At 30.2% G+C, this 23492-nt stretch overlaps 3 protein-coding genes across 3 annotated transcripts in view; 1 reads left to right on the forward strand and 2 right to left on the reverse strand.

Annotated features, from left to right (window-relative positions):
• The window catches only part of LOC125815297 (protein LEAD-SENSITIVE 1-like), a 162696-nt gene that overhangs the window by 110666 nt on the left and 28538 nt on the right, over positions 1 to 23492 (reverse strand). The gene's annotated exons all lie outside the window — the stretch shown is intronic.
• LOC125815314 (cytochrome b5-like) lies at positions 1468 to 6949 on the forward strand. The gene is made up of 3 exons (XM_049494758.1): positions 1468 to 1642; positions 6381 to 6447; positions 6529 to 6949. Exons 1-3 carry the CDS (start codon positions 1565 to 1567, stop codon positions 6780 to 6782), a joined length of 399 nt encoding a protein of 132 aa, XP_049350715.1. The 5' UTR covers positions 1468 to 1564; the 3' UTR covers positions 6783 to 6949.
• Positions 18234 to 20502, reverse strand: LOC125815277 (cytochrome P450 78A3-like). The gene is made up of 2 exons (XM_049494719.1): positions 19540 to 20502; positions 18234 to 18879 (listed from the first exon to the last, which is right to left on the reverse strand). The coding sequence occupies exons 1-2, from the start codon at positions 20500 to 20502 to the stop codon at positions 18253 to 18255; spliced, it is 1590 nt and encodes a 529-aa protein (XP_049350676.1). The 3' UTR covers positions 18234 to 18252.

Below are 23492 nucleotides of genomic sequence, written 5' to 3' on the forward strand. Positions count from 1 at the left end.
ACTAAAAAAGATCACTGTATAGATTGAATAAAATTTGTATATCACATCTCTAAATCTTAAATAGAAAAAAATAATGAATAAAGAATTATCTAGAATGGTGTTGGAGATATAGTATATATTGGATACTCTAAATAAATATCCAAAAATTGAGGATGAAATCAAGGACAACGAAATCTTCTAATTTGAGTTCAAGTTTCCCTTATAAGTACAACGAGTATTTAATTAAATATTAAAAGTTTAAAAATAATTAAAAGTTTTACCTATTGTAAGCCTTAAAAGCCCTTGACGGTGTAAAATAGACTTCCGCTGACTATGGATATTAATTAACTTCAAAAAATAAAAAGAAACTCTATTAGTAACCGTGGAAAATAGAGTTACACTGAGGATACTAGTTAAGCTTTTCTATTGTACTCCCTTCGTACTATTTTATATGTCACATTTTTACTTGCTCTTGCATTAAGAAATGATGTAACTTTACCTTCTACGCTTATTTAATTTTTTTGAAATACAAATTTTCAATCAATGAATATGAATTAATTTATTTTGATTAATTAATTTAATCAATGAACATGAATCATTTACTTAACTTTTCTAAGTTGGTCAAATGTATGTTTTCAATGCTAATAACTCACAAGGATAAAAAAGGAACAATAAGCTAATTTATGCATTAATTTTATGAAATGACAAATATTTTGGACCAACTATTTATAGAAAGAGATGACCTATATAATGGGACGGATGGAGTATCACCTAAGGGTGACCATTCAGTATTCGGTTCGAATTTTCTAAATTTTGGGTTCGATAAATCGGTAATTGGTAGTTAAATGGATATCAAATATCAAAATTTTAAATTTGGGTTCAGTAATTCGGTAAACGGTAAATTAAACTTCGATTTGGTATGGTATGCGGTAATATCGTATTGAAGTTATAGCCGATTGTATTACAAAGCTAATATTATTCCTCCAATTATTTCTATATTTTTTATGTGGAGGCACGATATTATAGAAGATCAACAAGTAAGAAGATATCAAGAAAAACAAAGACATATAATATATATTTGGATTGTTTATGCTTATTCTTTAATTTTGTCTTTGAACTTGTACTAATGAATAATAAATATGTTGATATATGACCTTCATTAAGTAAATAATTTGGTATTTCAGAAATAACGAATATCAAATGATACTAATATCCCATACCAAATCCAAACTTGAATGTCATAATTCTAAAATTTTACGCTCTAATACCATATCAAATATCGAATACCAAATTATTTAATAAATAAAATAAAATTTATTTTTAGTATAATGAACAAATGGAAATAAACGGAGAAATAACATTAAATAAAAGCTTGGTACGTGTAAAAGGGATAAAATAATAATACATCGTATTACAAGGGGATCGGGCATTGGTAACCCCAAAGTTACTCAACTTTGACTTGTGGCGTGCGTTCGGCGGAAGTTCAGAGGTAACCTCAATTTCTGCATTCTATAAGTTTGATTTTAATTTCTGGGTTTAATTTTTGTATTCCCGTTTGATAGATTGTAAGCAGTGATCTGTGAAGATGACCAAACTTCATGCTTTTAATGACTTGTTGGAGCACAACAACAAAGATGATTGCTGGCTTCTCATCTCTGGAAAGGCAAGTTTATTAGTATCTACAATTATCATTTTATTCTCGATTTGCTGCTTCTCTGATACGAGTTCCGTTTGCTGGTTTTGATAAATTTTACTACTAATTTTTTGTTGTTGTTGTTGGGAGTTTTTATAGCTTCCCAGTTACAAGGATGCTACGCCTTCTTGGTTAAAATTTTGGGGAATTGATGTTCATAAATAGATTAATCAATCAATTACAACTAGGTTTCAATCTCAAACTAGTTTGGGTTGGATATATGAATCTCTCTGTATTCATTCTGTGCTATTTTGGGTAATTTTTCTTTTGAGGTAAATTGTTGTTCGTCTAAAATGATGTTTTTCTAAAAAAATAGAAAAGGACTAAAAATGTCGGTCAGTGGGAATTGGGATGGAAAAGACTCTTAACGAATATCGGTCAGTGGGATCCAGGATTTGAAGTTTATGGGTTGCTACAACGTCCTCAAGTTCATGCATAACAGTAACTGGGTTCATAGTCAGATATTTAGTGGATTTCTTAATACATATACAATGTTTTAGCAAAGCTTACTGTGAACCGCCACTGGCGAGTATAACAACAGCTGCTAAAGTATCGGTTTGTAACTAGTTAGTATTGTGCATATAGATACTTTGTGTTAATTGTGTTTTGTTGTTAGCTAAGTCCACCTTAATTGTAAGAGACTAGAGGTCATATGAGATGCTTTTCGTCATAGCATTCTCTTATTCATTCGTTGTACCATAACTATATTGCAATGTAGTCTGTCGAAATCATCACTGTATCTATCGACATGTCCATTCAATCTTCCTAAATATATTATTGGTGACTTGAAAGCCCTCCATCAAGGTGGCCATATTATTTTTTTAAGTATAGGTTTAGTTTCCTCATCTAATTCTATTTGTGGAATATATGCGTGTTAATGTTTTTGATTGTCTAATTTCCCCTTACCAGTCTTGGAGGTAGCCTATCACCAATTCTCTTCTACAACTTTATTCTTATTCTGGTTTAACAATGATTACCATTTCCTCCTAATTTTTTATATTCTGTGGTGTCAAAATTTATAACACGTGTTATCGATCTTTTTTAGCATTTTACTCTCCCTGGATTACGTATCCTGGAATTGGTTAGTAGATTATCTAAATGATTACTAAACAAAGCTTGCAATCTTTTGATCATATTTGGTTTGACGCAGGAGATGGGATGAGGAGTCATCATCCTCATCCTATTGTAGTACAAGGGAACATTTAATCCCAGGAAAGTAGTATTAATCATTCCAAAGACTATTGAAACGAATTTGGAAAAATATGCTTTATGGCATAAGAAAATAACATATAAAATACAAGTTGAATGAAGAACAGGGTAAAATTCACCCCCCCACCCCCAAAAACCCTCCATGGAAACATAAATTGTAGATTCCGTTAGATATTACATGCTGTTTAGATGAGGATTGAAAGAAAACATTGATGTTGTTTGCAAAAAGTGAGAAGAAAATGGACTAGAAAGATAAAGATAGTATAAGGAAGTAGGGATGAGGGAGGGGACGCGTGCGGGGGAAGGCATGTGGCTAACATATGTTATGAGTTTGAATCCCAACTGTTAAATCAAGTATGCAATTTAGTGGAGAAAGCTAAAAGGGCAGATCCATTGCCCGCTGAGTTTCAAGATTAGAAACAACAGGATTTATAGGTTATCAAAATGAAATACCCATAAGCATATGTTGTTAAAGAAAATTTAGAACTTAATTTTGCACGACCATACTATACATATGTCTAGTAAAGAAATACTTGTATAATATTGTTCACTTTGCCATTACTCAAGTAATTGTTTATAAAAATTATCTCTTTTCTAGAAATACAGAATAATTCTTGAAACTTAGCCTGTCACTTTCAAGATCAAAAGAATTAAGTATCAGAAAGTTCATCATACACATGTGCAAGATGGTTCTAGCAGTGATCATTTGGTGCATTTGCGAAGAAAGTAAACAGCGCAGTTTAGAAGGGATTTCAACTCATAATCACTTCCCAAAGGCTAGACGCTAGAGTGTTGATGAATCTTTTTTGCTTGGAGTAGGGTCTGTAATGTAAATAGTAGTGAAACTTTTTTGGCTTTAATAGCTCTTGAAACTTTGTTAGGAGTAATTGGGCAATGTACAGGATCTATTTTTGTTTTTGTAATCCTTTGCATCTTCTGGATGCTGAGTGTGATGTTACCTTTACTTGATCGAAAAAATAAAAGTTGAAAATTCAGTAATAGGATTGCTCATCTGAAGACTTCTCATAATAAATATGGTTTATATCCAATAATATAAGCTCCAATTTTCACTTTATAGAGTTGGGAGACTTTGTAGTGGAACGGGAAACCAAAAATTTAATAAATGCAGTAAATAGAAATAAGAAAAGCAGAACTAAGAAACGAAATTAAGATGTGTAAGTAAGAAAGATGCACTGGACCTTTTCTAAGTAAGGTTTGGTTCAATTAAATTGCCCAATATTTTTTGAAGCTATAGACTATAAAACCAACTACTTTTCTTTTTTGACATGTTTATGATCATTCAACGTAACTTCCAGTTCAGACTCCTCTTAGACCAGGAAGATTGCCTATGACATCAATCAGCTAGGTCATCCTGTGTCAAATAGTTTGTCAATGTATGCTTTCTTTTCTTATGCTAAAGTTAGTCTTTAGAAAGTTCTTTGATGAGTGCAAGCACCTTTGATCACATTTCTAAGTATGGAAAGAAAAAGATCGTCCATTTGCAGGAAGAATCGTTCAAAAGCACGGGATGGACATCCACAGCTCTGTCCTATCCACTCTCCCCAAATCTCTACTCGTAATTCACTGGAAAAAACCATATAGAAGTTGCCATTTGACGGGCAAATATAGAAGAAAGAAACCCTTTTACCCCTTCGTTAGCATTTATTTGTTAAGGAAGAATGACAAGTATCAGGTAGGGGGATAAGAAAAAGTAGTAACAGAAGGGAGAAAGGAATAGAACATTGAAGATAGAGAAGGGTGAAAAGCGAGAGGGAGAATGGAAAGCAAAGGGGGTATAGTGCATAATACAATTCCGAAAATAATAACTAAAGGAAATGAAGAAACCATTTTATGTTGGTTAGCATCAAAAGGTATAAATTGCAATGAGATGGATTGGGATTTGGGACGTGAAAAGTCCATAAAATTGAGTGATGAGGTGAAGGTAACAACAATAATTAAAATATTAAAGTAAAATCAACATTCGGATAAATAACTATTCGTTTTCATCTTATCAAAACAACTAAGGGACATTTTTCCTCCTCCTTCCATTGCATGTCATCCCATGACTTAAGGGCTCATAGGATTAGAATTAAGAGGAAAAAAATATGAATATACTGAAGTAAGGTGAATTAGAATTTTTAGAGTTAGAGCACTAAGGAGATAGCTGGAAAACCAAAAAGAGAAAAAAAGAAAAGAAAAAGGAAAGATGAAGGGAGAGAATAATGTAGTGTGTTAAATACTGGTCTTAAATTCTAAGTACTTTTTGGAATTGGTTTGAATATCAAAGTGACAATGAACTTAGAAGTTTACTGTTTACCTTACCTTGTCGGGAAAAGAAGGAACTTAAAAGTGAAGTGGTCAAAGCAAATCCCAGGTATAAAAAACTAACAAAGTATTACAATTGAAAATGTTACATAAAAATTTAAACTAAATTGATAAATTTGAATGTTTGTCCAACAGAAAAGATAGCTTTGCGAGACTCCTGAAATCCGTGTTTAAAAAAGTATACAGTAAAGAATAGAGGAAATCTGAGAAATATTTTAGATTTGGTTTTCAACAATTAACTGAGATAAAGTCTGTTAGGGGAAGGTAATGCAATCTGGTTTTATTTCTTCTATGATATTTGGGAGTGCTAAGAAATGAGCGACTTCTAACTTGTTCCTAGAAGAATAATTATGCACCAGCATATATGATGGTCTTTCAACTGGACACAGGACAATGTTTACGAGGTAGATGAAACTCTTTTTATTGCTGTTCTTTTCCACTAGCCTTGTATGATATCACAGGTAAATGGTCAGTCTTGTACATGTGTGCTCTTTCATTGGACAAGCTGTGTAGACCTGTTCTGTGATCTTACTTCTTCCCAATTATCTGTTGGTATCAATAACTTCTAAATCGCCATTGATTTCCAGCTAGACCAATTTATTCATTATCTCTTTTCATTTCATTCCGACACCTGCATTCCCTGGTTGCAACTTTCTCTTACAATTGTAACTATTACCCTTGATCAGATTCGAGTTACAAGAACATTCCTCACCATGTAATGGGTACATGTCTATATACAATACATGGAGAGAAGTTTTTCTTCTTGACAGAGAACAGGCTCTGATGTTGCTGAGGTTTCAATTTTGACCAGAATGTTATAACTTGGAACTGTTTTGCTGAGGTTTCAATTTTGTTCCAATTTTAGTGTTAACTGGCTATGATGCATTGTAGAATGGTTTGTTGTTCTCTAAGATTTCTAGATGTTGAATAAGGTAAACAAAATCTAGACGAACAAATACATGAGCACCTGAATCTGTAATAATACAAGTTTGTCATCATTTTTGGTGTTTGACATACTCTCTTTGGTAAAAAATATTGTTCTCATCAGGCATAAATCAAAACCTTTTCGCTGGAGGCATTATTAGTGGTGGTGTTCTAATTGTTGTTTACTATTGCTATCATTTAATTTCCATCATATTGTCTCTTAATTCCATGTTTGACAACTCTATGTTAGGTTTATGATGTAACCTCATTTTTGGATGATCATCCTGGAGGAGATGAAGTCTTGCTAACTGCAACAGGTAAGCCTAAAATCTTGGTATTAGATCGCTTGTCGTGAACTGAACTTAGATATGATACATGTAAATTTGTGTGATATATAGGTAAGGATGCAACAGATGATTTTGAAGATGTCGGTCACAGTGATGATGCAAGAGAGATGTTGAAGAAATACTTCATTGGTGAAATTGACAGTTCCACCATTCCTGCAGAACGCAAACATACCCTGCCTCCCTCAACGACACCATCAGCTGGAGTACAGGGTTCTGGAAACTCATGGAAGATATTGCAATTCTTGTTACCTTTGTTGATATTGGTTGCAGCCCTCGCCTTCCGTTCCTTTTACCAGAAAGAATAGATCAACTGTCATGTTTCAAGATGCGACCGGATACAATAGAACCTTCTCCTCTGCAGCTTGTCATTTCATATGTTGTGCTTCCCTATTCAGCTTATTATGTGTATTTGCTACCTTTGTTGGATGTCCCTTACTGGGATAATGAGATATTAAGATGTTGTTAACTCTGTTGGTAATGTTTTCTGTTAGTGGATGTTAGAATAAAAGTTCTACGGTAAAAAAACAAATGGTGAAACAAGCCATATGGTTCTTCCATGATTGGCATCATTTGTTACGTAACAACTTTTACGTAATAGTTCACTCAGGTCACACTATATTACGTAAACATGGTGTGATATTGTCCGTTCGAAGTTAACTTCACATGGTCCCCCCTAAAGGTCTTTTCAGTTGGTGGGAGGGTGCACACTACCATTCCCTCTACCAGTAGGGGTCGTATGGTTCCTAGGCCGCCATGTTTTTCAGACCTTTTCTTTTAGTACTTCGACATGATGTGATAGCTTTAACTTTAATTGAAAAGTTCTAACGTATCATGTGATCTGTTTATTTCTATTACCGCGGTTCAATGTGAGATTAAGTTCACACACGAACAAAATGAAAAAAAAGAAGAGAAAACAGACATCATGTAGATAATGCTATAACAAAAAAAGGAGCGAATTTACATAATTTACCCCCATAAACCTGTCTAGAGAAATCTGAACACTACATTTCAGGAATGTTTTGTGCCGCTTCGAACAAGAAGATGTGAAAGCACGTTTATCTCTAGTAAGAAGGGTGCGCTCCGAGGTGTAAAGTGGGAGAGAAGGGATGTAGGTTTTGAATAAAACTACCATTTAATTTTTCTTTTTTATTTTTTATTTTCATATTGAAAAAAGTAATATAAGAATGAGAGGTGTTAGGCTTTTTATCATCCTAGCGTCAGCTATTTTTTCCGCAGCACCGGATAAAAAGACGTAAAAAAATTTAACTGTGCAACCCATTTTTAGGAACAACTTAAAGAGGCATGTATCCCCCACCCCCAGAAAAGAATTGCATTAAAGTAGAAACGTTTAAAAATATGAAAATACTATTCGATCCTTTCACATAAATTAAAACAAAAGAAATAGTAAAATTAAGGAAAAAGAATTACACAAGAGATTTAAGATCCTTTAGACCATAAAAATTATACGGAATGATTCTTTATTTAATTTAAAAGTTACTCTATAGTTATGAAAATTCCGAATTCAATTTGATATTATATTTCAACCTAAAAAATAAACAACTTATAATATATTTTAAACTTATTTTTACTTTTTGAAGTCATATTTTAAGAACAGTAAAGCAAAAAGAAAATATAGAGAAGAATATTCATTAATACAGCTTTTGAATCGACCGACAATACATTCCATACTGAATATTTTTCAATAAAAAAATTTAATCAAACACACATTTATTCTCCATTTCAATTCTATAAAATTGAAAGAAAATGAAAATGCTTAATTAAACGCCTAGTAAGTTAAAATAAAAGGAATGGTCCATTTATTTATATAAAAGATGATTGACAGTCCCAAAGTGTGTAGGGGCAGATGAGGTATCAACATCAACATCAGGCAATTGTGGAAAAAGATAAAACACCGACGCAAAGTGTAACAGTAAATTGAAATGAAGTGACTTCAACAAGAATCAGGTGAAATCTATCCACCTGTCCTTTTTAGAATCTTTTCTGATTTTTGTCTCAAACTATTTTAAAACACCTTTTTTATATGGGAAAACTTAACTAGCACCTAAATAACAGCTAGTATATAACAATAGTTTTTTTTTTTTTATCAATATAACAATAGTTTTTTTTTAACAAAACAATGAAAATATTTTTAAAAAATCAGAACAACACAATAAATAGTAAAAAGGAAAACAAAATAATCAGAAATTAAAGCATGACAGCCCACAATTTATTTTTTTATTCCTTAATTTTCTCCTCCTCTTTATTTACCTTCCATAAATATCTCTAATATAGTTACTACTTCTCTCTCATAATTCTAATCAAAATCAAACTCTATACCTTCACTATTCTGAAAGTGAGTTCAATGAAAAATATGAATATTTTTCAATTTTAATTCAGCAATGGGAGATGGAATGAAACAGATATTCACAATAGTAATTGCTTCGATTATGATTGTTTTAAAGTATATTTATTGGTTTTATTGATTTAATTTATTTTTTATAAATATATATTGTTATAGCTTTATTGATTGGTATTTTTTTGGATGGGATCTGTAAAATATAAGCTATATTGTCCTCAATTGCTTTGCACCATACGTAGGTACTTGCCTAATTATTGGTTAATTAGTGCTTTACGTATTGGTGTAGTCGATATATTTTGGATGCATATGATTTTTAGTTTATGGTGTATACACCAAATTATTATGGTGTATTTTTGTTGAACTTTTATGTTATTTATCGGGTTATTTTGCTAAGCAGTGTTATTTATTTTGTATCTACCGAAAATAAAACTATCAATAAATATAAAATAAGATTTTATAAAGTTTTGTTATATGACCGTGGTTAGTCTGCTTATTGGTATTGTTTATTTAGTTTGTGGTGCAAATGATGTATATCCGTTTGAAGTGTACACAAATTTTTAACCCTAATATACACCATAATAATTGTAAGTAATACCAAAATTTATATCAATTCTGCTTAGCAATTAAATAAGTAAATTAATTTTAGCATTCTTTATCATTAAATATACCAGTAGAATCACAAATTTAAGTTTGGATTGTTTTAAAGTATATTTATTGGTTTTATCGATTTAATTTTTTGAATGGGATCTGGAATATAGGGTGTAATAGTATGTATTAGTTTTTTAATTATTATTTTTTTAGTTTGATTGCTAAAATATATAGTTCATTTTTTATTGTTTTTAGTTTTTTTTTGTTGTTTTTGTTGCTTGATTTTTTATGTAAATAGATGTGTTAACTATGAAAAATATTGCTTGAATGAATGTTTCTTATGTTGTTTGGCACACAAATTTTAATTAATTTGATTATATAAAATGATTGGAAAATTCTTGGTTAAATTATGGTGTATATCTTGGTTTAGTTTATGTATTTCGTGTTATAGTGTACTGTACATCAAAATTGTACACCAAAATTTAATCATAATGTATAATATTGTTCAAGATAGCAATGTTAAACTATCATGTGCACATTTTTTTAATTAAGCTGATTATACTTAAAAGAAATGGTAATTTCTTGATTAGTTTGTGGTGTATATATTGGTGTATGTCACATATTATATATTAGATTGAATTGTACACCAAAACATCACCATATTATACACCAAAGAGTCACCATACTGTACACCAAAACATCACCATATTATAGACCATTTCTTATTAATTTGTAATTTAAAAAATTATAAATAAGTGGTTGTGTTATGGTGTTATACATTGTTGTAGGTTAGTATGTATCCAACTATTTATTGAAATTTATCGCAGGAATATATGTGGATTTCAAGATTGAAGGAGTGATACATGACACAAACACCAAAAAGACGTTTACCAAATAGATACAATACTTTGTAATTAATTTTATTTTTTTATGAATGAAATTTTTACTAATAGTAGTGATTTTTCCATATATGTTGGTATGATTATTTATTAATTCGATGATAAATATTGATAGATAGTTGATAATATTATGGTGTAAGGCAACATATAGTTGAAATATATAACAAAAATTAATGTTATAATCATGATTTTTACTTCATGTGCAATTTAATTATTTGTTGGTGTAAGTTATTCATTATAATTATAATTAATTGTACACCAAACTAAATCTACAAAGTACATTATTTAATATACCTTTTTAAAAAAATTAAAACTATAGAACGGTGCTTTGAGTGTGATGGTTTATAATAGGAATAAAATTTGATTATATTTGATATAAGTTATTTAATATAGTTACAAAAAAATGTCCACCAATCTAATACAAAATCTATACCATTTAATATACTCACCCCCCCTCCGTCCCTCCCCCCTTCCGTTTCTTTTTAACTAACGTATTACTAATTACTAATATATAGAAGAGTCTAGGAAGCAGCTGTTCGTCAACATGCTTGCTTCCCAGACAAGGGTAATTTGGTAAGTTATTATATAAATTGGTTGACTCTAATATATAAAAACATGTTAAGAAATTGATTAACTTCAAATTCCACATATATCACATAGATAAATTAAAACACAAAGAGTAATATATATTGGGTCCCGTGTTGGCACGAGATATGTATCTAGTATAAAATAGAAGAGAGAAGTAAAAAAGAGATCTTCCCATAATAATTGAAATGAAATTAAAGAGAGAAAAAAGAACTTTTTTTTAATAGTAATGGTATGAAAAAAATGAGAAATGTGCTTAAGGATAGAAATCATATTAATTAGATGATAAAAAAAACATATTAATTAGATGATACATTTTCACTCCCTAAAAATTAGCATCAAAATCTAAAAAGATAATTAAAAAAAAACGTAACTGAAGAGAGAGAAAATTAGCATTAAAATCTAAAAGATAATTAAAAAAAAACGTAATTAAAGAGAGAGAAAAATATTTTTTACCATAGTAACTGTATTAAGTAAGAAAGAGAAAAAAAAATCTTTAAGTCAAAGAAATGTATGCAATTATAATTGTGATTGATAATTTAAATGGTAAAAATAATAAATAATAATTTCCATAAAATCAGCCACTAAGCCAAGAAAATAGGTATAAAAACGTGTGAAGATATATATATTTAATGAGTTGTCATATTTATAATTAAAATGTTCTTGTTGTAAATAAAAAGAGTAGATTGATATTATGTAAATTAAAGTCTTAAGTTATATATTCTTGTAATTTTTCCTTTTTTATATCTCTAATCGTCACTCAACTATGAACTATTTTCTTAGAAAGTCACTCAGTTTTGGTCTTTTAACTCAAAAGTCACTCAACTATGGATTCTTTTTTTAGAAAGTCACTCAATTGTAAAAAAAAATTCTCAGAAAGTCACTCAACTATGAGTTATATTAATTAGATGTCGAACTTCCTTCAAAGTTTATTTATGTATTATAACTCTCTCGGTATCAATTTAACTAGATATGGAATTTAAAGATATATATATATATATATATATAATTCATTAAATTTTGTGGTTTTAAATTAATTATCAGATAAAATGTTAAAATTAGAAAATTTACTATACAAAGAGATACACTCTTTTTGAGCAATGTTGTTTAACGAGAAAATGATAATGTTGAATTTATTTAAGGTCAAGAACACAGATATTGATTTAATTCGATAAGTTTAGTTATTAGCATTTAAATATTTATGTTTATGAATAAGCTAAAGTATTTAAAAGAGAGTCGTATGAAGCCGTAGGGCTCCGACTGTGTTCGTGTGTATTAGATCTGGTGATGCTCAAGTGTTGGGTCTCAATGAGTAAAAAATTGAAGGAAAGGACTAGTAAAATATGAAAAAATTAGAGTAGAAACATATCAGTAAATTGCTTTAGTATTGTTAAGAATCAAAATATATTATAATTGTGTTAAGACTATTATTTATAAAATAGCATATGTGATACATCAATTAACAGAAAAACTCTACTCAAGCTCTAAAGTATCATGTCCAACGATTAATATATTTAACGTGACAATATTGTTAGTTGTGCCAACTAACATTTCATTGTCGTTAGCAATATATACAATAATACAATCATACGAATATAACTTGTGAATCCGTCCTTTTGTTAAGGTTATTAGGATATGAGTTCTTTTTTATCTTTCGGTTATAAGTTTCCATCTTTTTTCGATAAAAGTCATTTTGATATCTGATAACAAATTGAGATACATCTTTACAAGACACATTTCCAAACTAATCAATTCCATCGAATCAGTTTCTATAAGCACCCTTTGTGAGTTTGTTGGTGCCACGTGTTCGTAATTCATATCGCCATGAATATTGATTATTTACTATTTAATATATCTAAAAGTAAAAATAAGATACTCAAATTGAGATCGAAAAAATACTTTTTTTTTCTTATGGAAACTAGATAGCAACTTCCTAATTAGAAGTTGAGGGCCTCATGCAATACACAAAATATTTTAAAAAAAATTGTTGAGTCAATCGAATGATATTTTCTTTCTAATCAATATTTCTGATTTTTTAAAAAAAACAATGAACATGTGGTGGCTTGTCCTATGAATATGATCAGACATGTCTTCAAAACAGTTGAAGAGTCGCTAATTGTTATAACAGACAAATGAATGTGACTTAAAAAAAAATGGGGCAGCGATAGGAAAAATAGGAGAGAGGACTACAAGTTGAGAAATTATATTTTCGTAAATAAAATTTAAGTATAGATAATTAATCAATTGAGTTATTAAAATTTACATACATATGAATGTGACAGAATGCATGTGTTACTAAGTAGACATTTGTTCATACAATATGAAATCATGATTTTAAATTTTAAATTTTTCAAAAAAGCATGACTTGGAATTTAAAATTGTGATTTCAATATTTTTTGTTAAAATATCAAACTTGAAAAGATTGTTTGTACCATGTAAAAAATCTATTATTATCATACTCGACATGAAGAGGTTGTATCATATAAAAAAAATATATTAAAAAATAACTAGTTACTATTATTGTTGCCAAGTAGATCTGTATAAAATTATGCGTATATATAAGTACGTAATCACAAACATTATTTATAAAAAAAGAAAACATTGGATATGCGGTCAATGATACCTTTAAAATATTTAGATATTTGTTTATGAACTATGATTTTGCTTCTTTGGTCATATATAATTTATTATATTAGAATTGAGAAAATTTTAATAGTTTTCACAACTCGTGAGGTTTTCATTTTTGACAAAAATATATCATCTAAGAAATTCAAATTATATATCTAAACAATAATTTTACTTCACAACAATTTTATTTTAAATTATGATTTTATATTGTATGTCCAAACGGACCCGCAAATAAAGAATTCACTGACAAAAATATTCTTCCAGCAACTTGTTTTAGTAGTACATCTGAATGTCCACATAATGTGCTAGGGATATGCCAGCAATGCATCAACAATAATAATTAATCTATATTACATATTGCCTAGTTGAAAATAAATAAGTACTTCTCCCTATATAAGAAAATCCAAGCAAACACAAAAGAATTGAATTTTTGTAATCCAAAATAAGCATGATTTAAGGTCTGGTACTAGGAATATCCTTTTTCCTTAATTAACATGAATATAGAGTCATCAGTCATGCCTTAAAAATATGTTTCTTTATTACTTTAGTTCTCAATAACCTTTCAACAGAATTAGAATATAATGTACATGGGAAACTTACAAAAATTAAATAAATTTTTTTGGGAATGTAATTGACATTAAATAAATAATTTTTGTGACAAGTGGTACTAAGTACAATTAATAATAAAATTTCAAAATAAAATAATTCAGAAAGTGATAGAATCTTCTCTAAAGACTCTTTTAAGTTTTGAAAGGTAACATAATGCAAGTTGTAATTTGAATATGTATTAATCGTACGATAAAAAATGTTAAGTCATTGTACAAATTAAGTTGGCCCGACATGAACCTAAAGCTTCATTTGTTTATATAATAAAGTTGTAATTAAAACATTGTAATCGTACAAAGAGACCATGAATGTGTAAATCTGATTCGATATTAACATCTTGTTCCTTATCCAAACATTGGAAATCGTACGATTAATTTGTTGATTAGTGTTTTCAATATAATTTTGGATGTCTCCATCAATTTAATATAATGTTCATAACATAACCCGCAACCCACCCTTATCGATGCAACTTGAAGTAAAATTTTGAATATATATATAGGTGAAAGGTCGTTTTCAACACATCAAATTATTAAAGAAAGGGTTATAGGATGTTTGTTCATTACAAATAGGAATTGGTCATGGAGAGTATGTTTCATAATGTCCGCCACTAATTTATTTGCCTCCTCGTTGATTTTCAAGTGTTTTTATTTCAAGTTGTATAAAAATGGAGGAGGCAAAGGCCAAACCTCTTCAATCAATTGGTGAAATAAACACTCAACCATTATGTTTGATATATATATTGTTTGATTCATTTGTTTTTGATATGATTGATACTTCTTGGCTTTTTTATGGAAACAATAATTCGACATAAAAGATTGTTATCTTAATCATGTTTCACGGTGTAAAACTAACTACACATAGGTCCACTTTCAAATTATGACTAGTCGAGGGTACGTATCATATATTGGATCCAAAATTTTAACTTCACATAGGTTGACTCTTTGTGATTTTACCACTATTTATTCTACTTTTAGAACTATAGATTCAAGATGTATAATATTTTATTAGACATTTTGGTGAATTATATACATGTATATCTTATAATTTATGTATTAGAAGTACTGAGTTGATCAGTTTCCGTCACTGGCCATGTGTGTGACGTATGTCTCAGACTAATTGCAAATTCTTTTACCAGAAATGAGGAGAGTATTATAAGATAGAGAATTGAACTCTCACTAATATCGTGAAAGTTTCAGATAATCAATTAATTAATTGAGAGACTAAAGTCCCAAAAGAACTACAATTGGGATCTCGTAGCTTGCGTTCCACAAGATGATGGCAAGTTGGAAACATACTTAATTTCCAAACACAAATTCTTGGAATACATCAAACAGAAACAATATTATTTGATTATTTGAAAACTAGGCAATTAGTCATGGTCATTAGCAGCATACTTTATAATATTTTGTTCTAGTGGTAGACTTGTCCTAGAAAAGAATTAGACAAATTAAAACAAGGGAAAAGGGTATGAAAAGTATTTTAATTTTGGCCGAAATTGCTGTTACGATATTAAATTTTATGGAGGACCTTTTTTACCCATGCACTATTTAATAGTGTATTTTAAAGATATATATGTGCCCACGTGGACACATTACTATTTATAATGATGCAATATTTATGATGTCCACGTGGGCACATATATACCTTTAAAATATACTATTAAATAGTGCAGATGGGTATAAGGTCCTTTTCAAAGTTCGGTATCGTAACAACAATTTCGGTCAAAATTCAAATATATTTTAGACCTTCAACCGAAAACATTAATTGGACCAGTTACATGCATTATTAATAACCATAATTTAAATTTAGCATTAATTTGGAAGTATCAACACCAACAAATTGGCTTTTTTTTGCAAGTCGTCACCAGTTCATTAACAGCTAATTATTCCTGACGATATTGTTGTTCTTAATTTTGTAGTATATATGCCAAGTTGACAGGACAACTTGTAATTTGTTGCAGGCTTGAGGCTTTCAGTGATGTCATTAAGTTTTTAATTATACTAGTTAACTGCATAAATCATGTAATAGTATTCACAAATCCTATCCTTAGTCAACTTTAAGATTCCTTAGGGTGCCCTAAAAATGTTTTTCTCAGAATAATAAATTCAAGAAAATAGGTAAATAAAATTTTTAATTTTTCAAACAGATCATGAATTCACATGTAACAAAATCATGTTGTAGCATCTATATTTTTTTGACTCGAACACACAAACTTAAAATTGAAGGTGAAAGATGTTTATCGCTCGGATGTCGATCGAATGACGACTATTGTTACATTAAATCTGTGTTTCTTTTAATATATCTTCCCTTTGTTGTCGGAATTATTTTAATTTAGGGCTTACTTTCTCAAATTCTACACATCATCCAAGATTCATTTAGTTGAATATTTTGGATAATTACATTATTAGTTTCTATGACGTGAAGCTGACTTTTGCTCTACTATTTTTATTCTAATAAGCATATTTAGCTACTTATTATAGTAAAAAAGAAAATCTAGACATACTAGCGTACTATATTCCATGTATATGTAGAGAGAGCTTTGTTAGTGATATAAAATTTATTTCGTTGTACCCAAAACAAATGTTGAAAATTTTAAATAATACAAACTAATTAAAGTTTCATACATACGTATGCAAGTATTTATGTATTGACAATGTACATTAGATTAGGACGAAAAAATTTATTATTTTCAACAATGAAAGAGAAATATGCGTCTCTGAGGAATTAATTGGGTAATCATGGTCCAACATTTGGATCAGATGAAACCCCATGGATAATGCACAATATATACCCTACAAATAAACAAATATATTTCTTTATTGGCTTAGATACATAATTAACCCCTTACTTCAATTGAATACCTGAATTCCCAATAAATTGTTTCAATTGCACACTTAAAGGTTTAAATTTTGAATTTCTTTTGTATATGTTCACGTACGTTTATTAGGTAATTAAGTTAATCACATAAAATATATCATTTTCTTTAATATGCGCATTCGCCTTAATAAATCGTAAAACCCTAGACTTTTTCTAATCGAGGTTGAAACGTATATACAAAAGATGACATATTTTATGCGGTTAAACTTAAGATGAAACACGTGTAAAAAAGTGTTTTTAAAAAAAATGTAATTCAAAAGTGTAGCTAGTTGAAACACTTTATTAATAATTGATATTTAATTAAAACACATTTTAGTTTGATTGTCTAAAGATTTTCATTGAGCCTTAGCAATATAGAGAGTTATTTTAGTAGAAATGATCTGATTTTTAAATTAGGACTTCTTAATGTGAATTCGAAGTAATTAATTAAAGATTTAATCGGGTATTATACATGGAGAAACCAAAAAAAAAAAAAATGAACAAGAAAAAGAGTCCACATATTTATTCAACTCATCATACAAAATATAATGCCCATTTCGAATCCATCAATTATTGTGTTATGCCAAAAGTAGAACGGCATAAAAAGGACAGTGTGCTATATTCTTCTAAGTTTTAATATTGTACAATAAATATTCTAATGTAAAACAAAAGCATTCTTTTACGAAACATACGTAGATTCTCATTATAATAATTAAAGAGAAAAGTTGTAGTGCTGCTCATGCTTATTCTTGTAACGGTGGTATACATTAATCATATATGTCATTTCGTATTAACAATGTTAGCATAAATAACTTTATTTGCGCTCAACTTTGTGAAAAAATAGAGCTTGCTTAGTTATAAAAGGTAGTTGTATTTCGATTTTGAAACGTAACCAAATATTGTTTGTGCATATAATAACAGTGAAATACATTACATTGAATATGTATATAATCTCGTATCTATACATAAATATAGGGGGTGCTAACCCATATAACTTTTCCTTTTCTTGAATAGACATCTGACTTTAAGAAGCATCCATCTAGTTTTAACATATATAATATTTTGAATTAACATTATAAATGCATAGCATATATGTGTCTTATGTTTAATTTAAACATATCATTTGTACATCCAAAGTCAAATGAACTCTCAAAATATCAAAATACAAATATAAAACAAAGCATTTAAGACATTTTTTATAAAGAAGGGGTTTCAGAAGATTAAAAAAAAATATATCCTTTTTTTAAATTGCAATTATTGGGTTTGATGAAGAGCATGTCTTGGTCTGACCCTAACGGTAAGTGGGTTGACCATTTCACAAGATAGCCTCAATACCTCAGATAAGTCAACAGGCCCGTTATTCTCAATGGGCCCAAAACGGAATTCATGTAGAAGCGTTGCGACCCAAAAGGTAACTGTAGTAAGGCCCAGTGTTTTACCGGGGCAAGTTCTCCTTCCGGATCCAAACGGTGCAAGCCTCAAATCGGATCCTAAAACCGAAAAATCCGGCCCATTTACGAACCTTTCGGGTTGGAATTCAAGTGGGTCAGCCCAAACATCTGGATCTCGGGTTATGGCCCACATGTTTACCATGGCAGTGGTCCCAGCCGGCACGTGATACCCATCCACCGTTGTATCTGTTATAGCAAGGCGGGCCCACGAGAGTAGTGGACCTGGAGGGTGTAACCTTAGTACTTCTTTTATTACAGCCGGTAGATATGTCATCTCCGATACATCGGACTCCGTCAAGGCACGTGATTCTCCGACGATCCGGTCCAATTCTGTTTGGACCTTTGATTGAACTTGAGGATGAATTAGCATTCTTGCTAATATCCATTCTATTAATACCGCTACCGTATCAGTCCCCCTAAATATCATTTCCTACAATTATCATAGTACAAAAAAAAAAAGTTACTACTACATTTTAATCATAAAACTGTATGATTTAAGAGAATTTAGTGCATTCTTTTTGTGGGATTTGATTTTATGTCCGCGTGTATGTTCAAGTAGAATAAGATAATGTTATTACATCAAGTGCAATGATGAATAGTTTCTTTTTATTCTTTTTAAAGGTGCCATCCTATTTGTTTGTAATATTTAAAGGAGTTAAATGAAAATGAAAAGGCAACTAGTTCCACGTAAGAAAAGAGGGAAATATAAAAAGTGGTTGCTTTCAGAACAAGTGCGATTGTGAAAATCAGAAATTGACCCTGAATATATTCTCACTAGAAGGGATGGCATGGTTGAATTTTTTAAAATATACTTTTAAAAGGAAAGAAATTTACGAGAAAACTAAATATTCACAGAATCAGTTCATAAAAATATTACTACTAATTGCACAGAAAGTGAAAAATGATGAGTAATTAATCAACCATAATTGTGAAAAAGGTATAAAAACCATGGTGGCATAAAACTTAAATCCAAATTAGTCAGTATTTTTTTTTTTTATGCTTACATATCATTAAAAGATATAGTGACATATTAACAACGAGGAGAATTTCAGTGATTAGTTTTTGTGCTATAATAATATATAATGCTTACCCAAAGTACGGCGATCATATCAGAGTCTGATAATCGTTCAGAGCCTTGAAGAGAGAGCAAGACATGCACAAAATCAGGATGAACATCACCCAATTGAGCCTTATGTTCGTTGATGATCCTGCTAACAAACTTGTTCACTTTAGGTACCAAACGAGAGCATCTGAGCCGTATTTTTTGTGGATCAAATTCAGCTAGCCAAGATAAATGATCAGACCAATTAAGCATACCCAAAAGCTCATAACCTTCCTCAACCAATTTTCCCAATTCCTCTGTTTCTGCGTTACAACAATCAAGACTATATTTTCGCCCAAAAACAGAACACATCATGTTATTTAAAGAAGCCAATTTTAAAGCATCTCTAACTCGAACTACGTCGTCCTGTCCGCCTAATTGGAACATTGTAACCATCTGTCTTACAATTTGAAAACGTTGAGCTTCCGAAGCTTTAATTTGCTTGGGACAGAACAAGTGCGTGGCTGCAATTTTCCGAAGGGTACGCCAGTAGACACCGTATGGAGCGAAACCAATTGCTCTGTTGAACATTAAACTGTATGCTGATTCTTTTACAGGACGATCAGCGAAAACAGAGCTATTCAAAATCTCCTTAGCTACGTCTGGATTACACGTAACGATAACTCGGGTTTCGCCTAGGCTTAACGACATGAGACGCTTGGCTACGCAAGATTCAGCCATCGCTGCTATTTTGCGATGTGCTAAACCAACCATGAGGTTCATACTTCCTACTAGGACAAATCCTTTTGGGCCGGGTATATTATTGTTGTTATTAGTTAAACAGGAATTTTTCCTCCAATTATATTTTCCCCAAGCAGGGCCTCCAGGATGAGACCAGTAAATGATGTTCATGACTAGCCAAAACAGAACAATGAAGAGAATAAAGTAGATAGAGTTTATGCATTTTGAAGCTAATGCAAAAATCCAAAGGCTTTCTATATCTGTTCTCATTTTCTCTTAGGATTTTTTTTATGATAGGCAGAGTATTGCAAGAGTTAGAAGAGAGCAAGAGTGAGAAAAGTGTTGTATTTGATTATGGGGCATCAAAGAACGATTTTATAGGCAAAGATAGGACATACTTGGGAAATATTAACACTATTTTACTTGACATGAACTATAAATGTGTCACTTAAATTAAAACATAAAAAATAATAATATTGTAAGTTTTCATTTATGCATCGATATTTCATTGAACATAAAATTTGAAAATAAATTAATGTTTTTATATATTTTGTAATTTAAAATATGTCATACATAAATGTTTATCTAATTATAAATTATTCTATTATATATAAAATAATAAGGTCAAAAATCAATTATTTTAAAATTAAAAATATATGATTGTTTGGATTAAAAAAGGGACGTATGTTACCTAAATTGGAAGGGGGAAATACTAATTTTACTCAGTCGTATAGTATAGTTTTCTGTTGGCGTGCGATTAGTAATAATCTTATTTTCCTGTTTACTTTCAAATTGACAAATCTATTAACAAAATAGTGATTGATATAGTGAGTTTATCATTTGACCCTTATTAATTATGAAGTGAATGAATTAAAAATTCAAGATTTTTCGAAAAGTTCTATCTCTTTCAAAGTTGTCCTTCTTGATTTGTCAAAATAAACAAGTAATTATGAACAACTAAAATAAAATAAAATAAACAAGTAATTAGGAACAGAGTGCTAAACATAAATAATATATGTAATTAGTGTTATAAAAAGGTGTATGTTGACATAATTGGATTGATGCATGACGAAATTAGAAAGAGCAAGACACCAAGGCGCGTGAAGCACGCTCCAATAACAATAGATTGCTTGTGCTAAACAGGATTAATTAAATAGTAATGGTCCGTAATTAAGTTAACAGTATAGGGGACTTGGGAATTATTATTTATTTAGGTCAACCTCCCCATGAGGTCACCTGGTGTCGGCACTATGCAGTGATCAATAAGACCCAACATTTTTTTTTACAATCTAATCTATGTGCCTCATAAATTATAATCTTTTACATGAATTATTAGGACCTTAATTTGTGTTATGAAAAATTAATCTATTCCATTAGCTTCTGATTGACCAATTTTCAACTCCAATTCTATCCTTTTGTTATAAGTGTTGAAGTTACTTTACCTATATCGTCTGATGTGATTTTATTTTTAATCGTAAAATTTTATGTTTTTTAAAATTGTTAATTATTATAATTTGTAATATAATGTTTAAAATATGTAAATTTATTTTAATTAAGTTAAATCTTTTGTGACAGAATTCACTCTATTAAAATTAGTTTGCCAATCGAAATTTGAAGAATAAGATATAAAAGGCATAACACTGCATGTCAACAAGTGTAATTATACAGTTCTAATTGATTAGTATAGTAATCACAGGATAATCAATAGGTTCGTATTTTTAATTTTTGTGAAATTTTGATATTTGATAGTCTAATATTTGTTAATTTTCGAAGAGCTTCGTTGTACTCGGTATGCATATATATGTTATAATAATGTCAATGTGTGACCCAAATTTAATTCGAGCTTCAAAATGAGCCTTGATCACCAGGTGAAAAACCCAAAAACAAATTATAACATACAACAATGGAGATAGCTAGAGATCATTCAGTAGATTAGTTAATGAAATAAAATAGTTTTTGTTACTGACAGACGTGCTAACTAGTAGCATATTTGCGGGATATGCCATTCACAATTAATATCTTCGTGTTTTAATGTGAGATCGTTTCTTTTGTCTGATTATGTATTTCACTTTTAAATTTTATTAAGTAATACAAATCATTATAAGTTAAATTAATACCTTCGTGTTTTAATTTATGTAAAGAGTATTTTGATTGAGCACGTAATTAAGAAAATATTTCTTTTAAAAATATAGATTATATATATTCTGCAATAAATTTTCTCATTAATAAAAAAACACATGTTTAAAATTCATTTATTTTTAACAAAAATATGTTAATTTTTCTTTTAAAAAGATTGAAAGTAGGACACATAAATATGAGATAAATGAAGTAGAATAGATTCTGTATCTCACTTTTGTTGATCTCAACTAAGGATTTATCGAAAATACATTGTTCACATTAAAGTAGATAAAGATAAAATTTGGGTATACATTATCATTTCGAAACACACGTTATGGAGACCATGGGTGTAGCCGCCTTGACTTCAGGGATCATCTGAATCCGTTCGTTCGGCCAAAAACTATATAAGGTAAAATAATTTTTTAGATATATATAGTAAATGTCGAATTTCCTTCCACTAGTTTGTGTGTCTATTTTTCAAATTTTGAACTCTTTTAATGAAAATCTTGACTCCGTCACGAATGATTAAGAGTATGACGTACATTTGGTGAGTTGTATGTATACCTCATCTGCCGATGTTGTTTTTTCAGTAATTGGATGCATGTCTGAAAAACGGAACAAGTACAATGGATATATATAAGGAGTAAGGAGTAAGGAGTGGTAATATTGAGGAGAATAGATACTACAATAATTGTAGTATATAGGATGAAAGAGAGCGCGTGAAAACCGTGGGCAGCATCTGCTGAGATGACGAGTAAAGTGTGTGAAGACAAGAAAGGGCAAACTCCAAAGGAGTGTGGGTGTTTATTGTGGCGTGAAGTTGTCGGGAAAGCACATGAACATCAAATATTGTCAAGCCAAAACGAGGCTCAATTCTTCATATTTATATTTATATTGCAGTCGTGCATTTAGTGGTTGGCAGAAACTGCCCATGAGATTAATCAAAGAGCTAGCGTCGATCGAGGCGCACAGGTTTTATCAATGTTGTGGATTGCTCAGTATGGCGCCGCCTGGTAGTGTTTGCCTGGCTGTTGCTACTTAGCTTCTCTTTTCCTTCCTCAGTCATCTTTGTTATAATGCCACGTTTCAGTAACTAAACATGCAAAATTTTCCAACTTTACCCTTATCCAACAAGATGGTGA

The sequence above is a fragment of the Solanum verrucosum genome, unplaced genomic scaffold (genome assembly GCF_900185275.1).
Source record: "Solanum verrucosum unplaced genomic scaffold, falcon-dt-bn FXZP01000261.1, whole genome shotgun sequence".
Classification (NCBI taxonomy): Eukaryota; Viridiplantae; Streptophyta; class Magnoliopsida; order Solanales; family Solanaceae; genus Solanum; species Solanum verrucosum.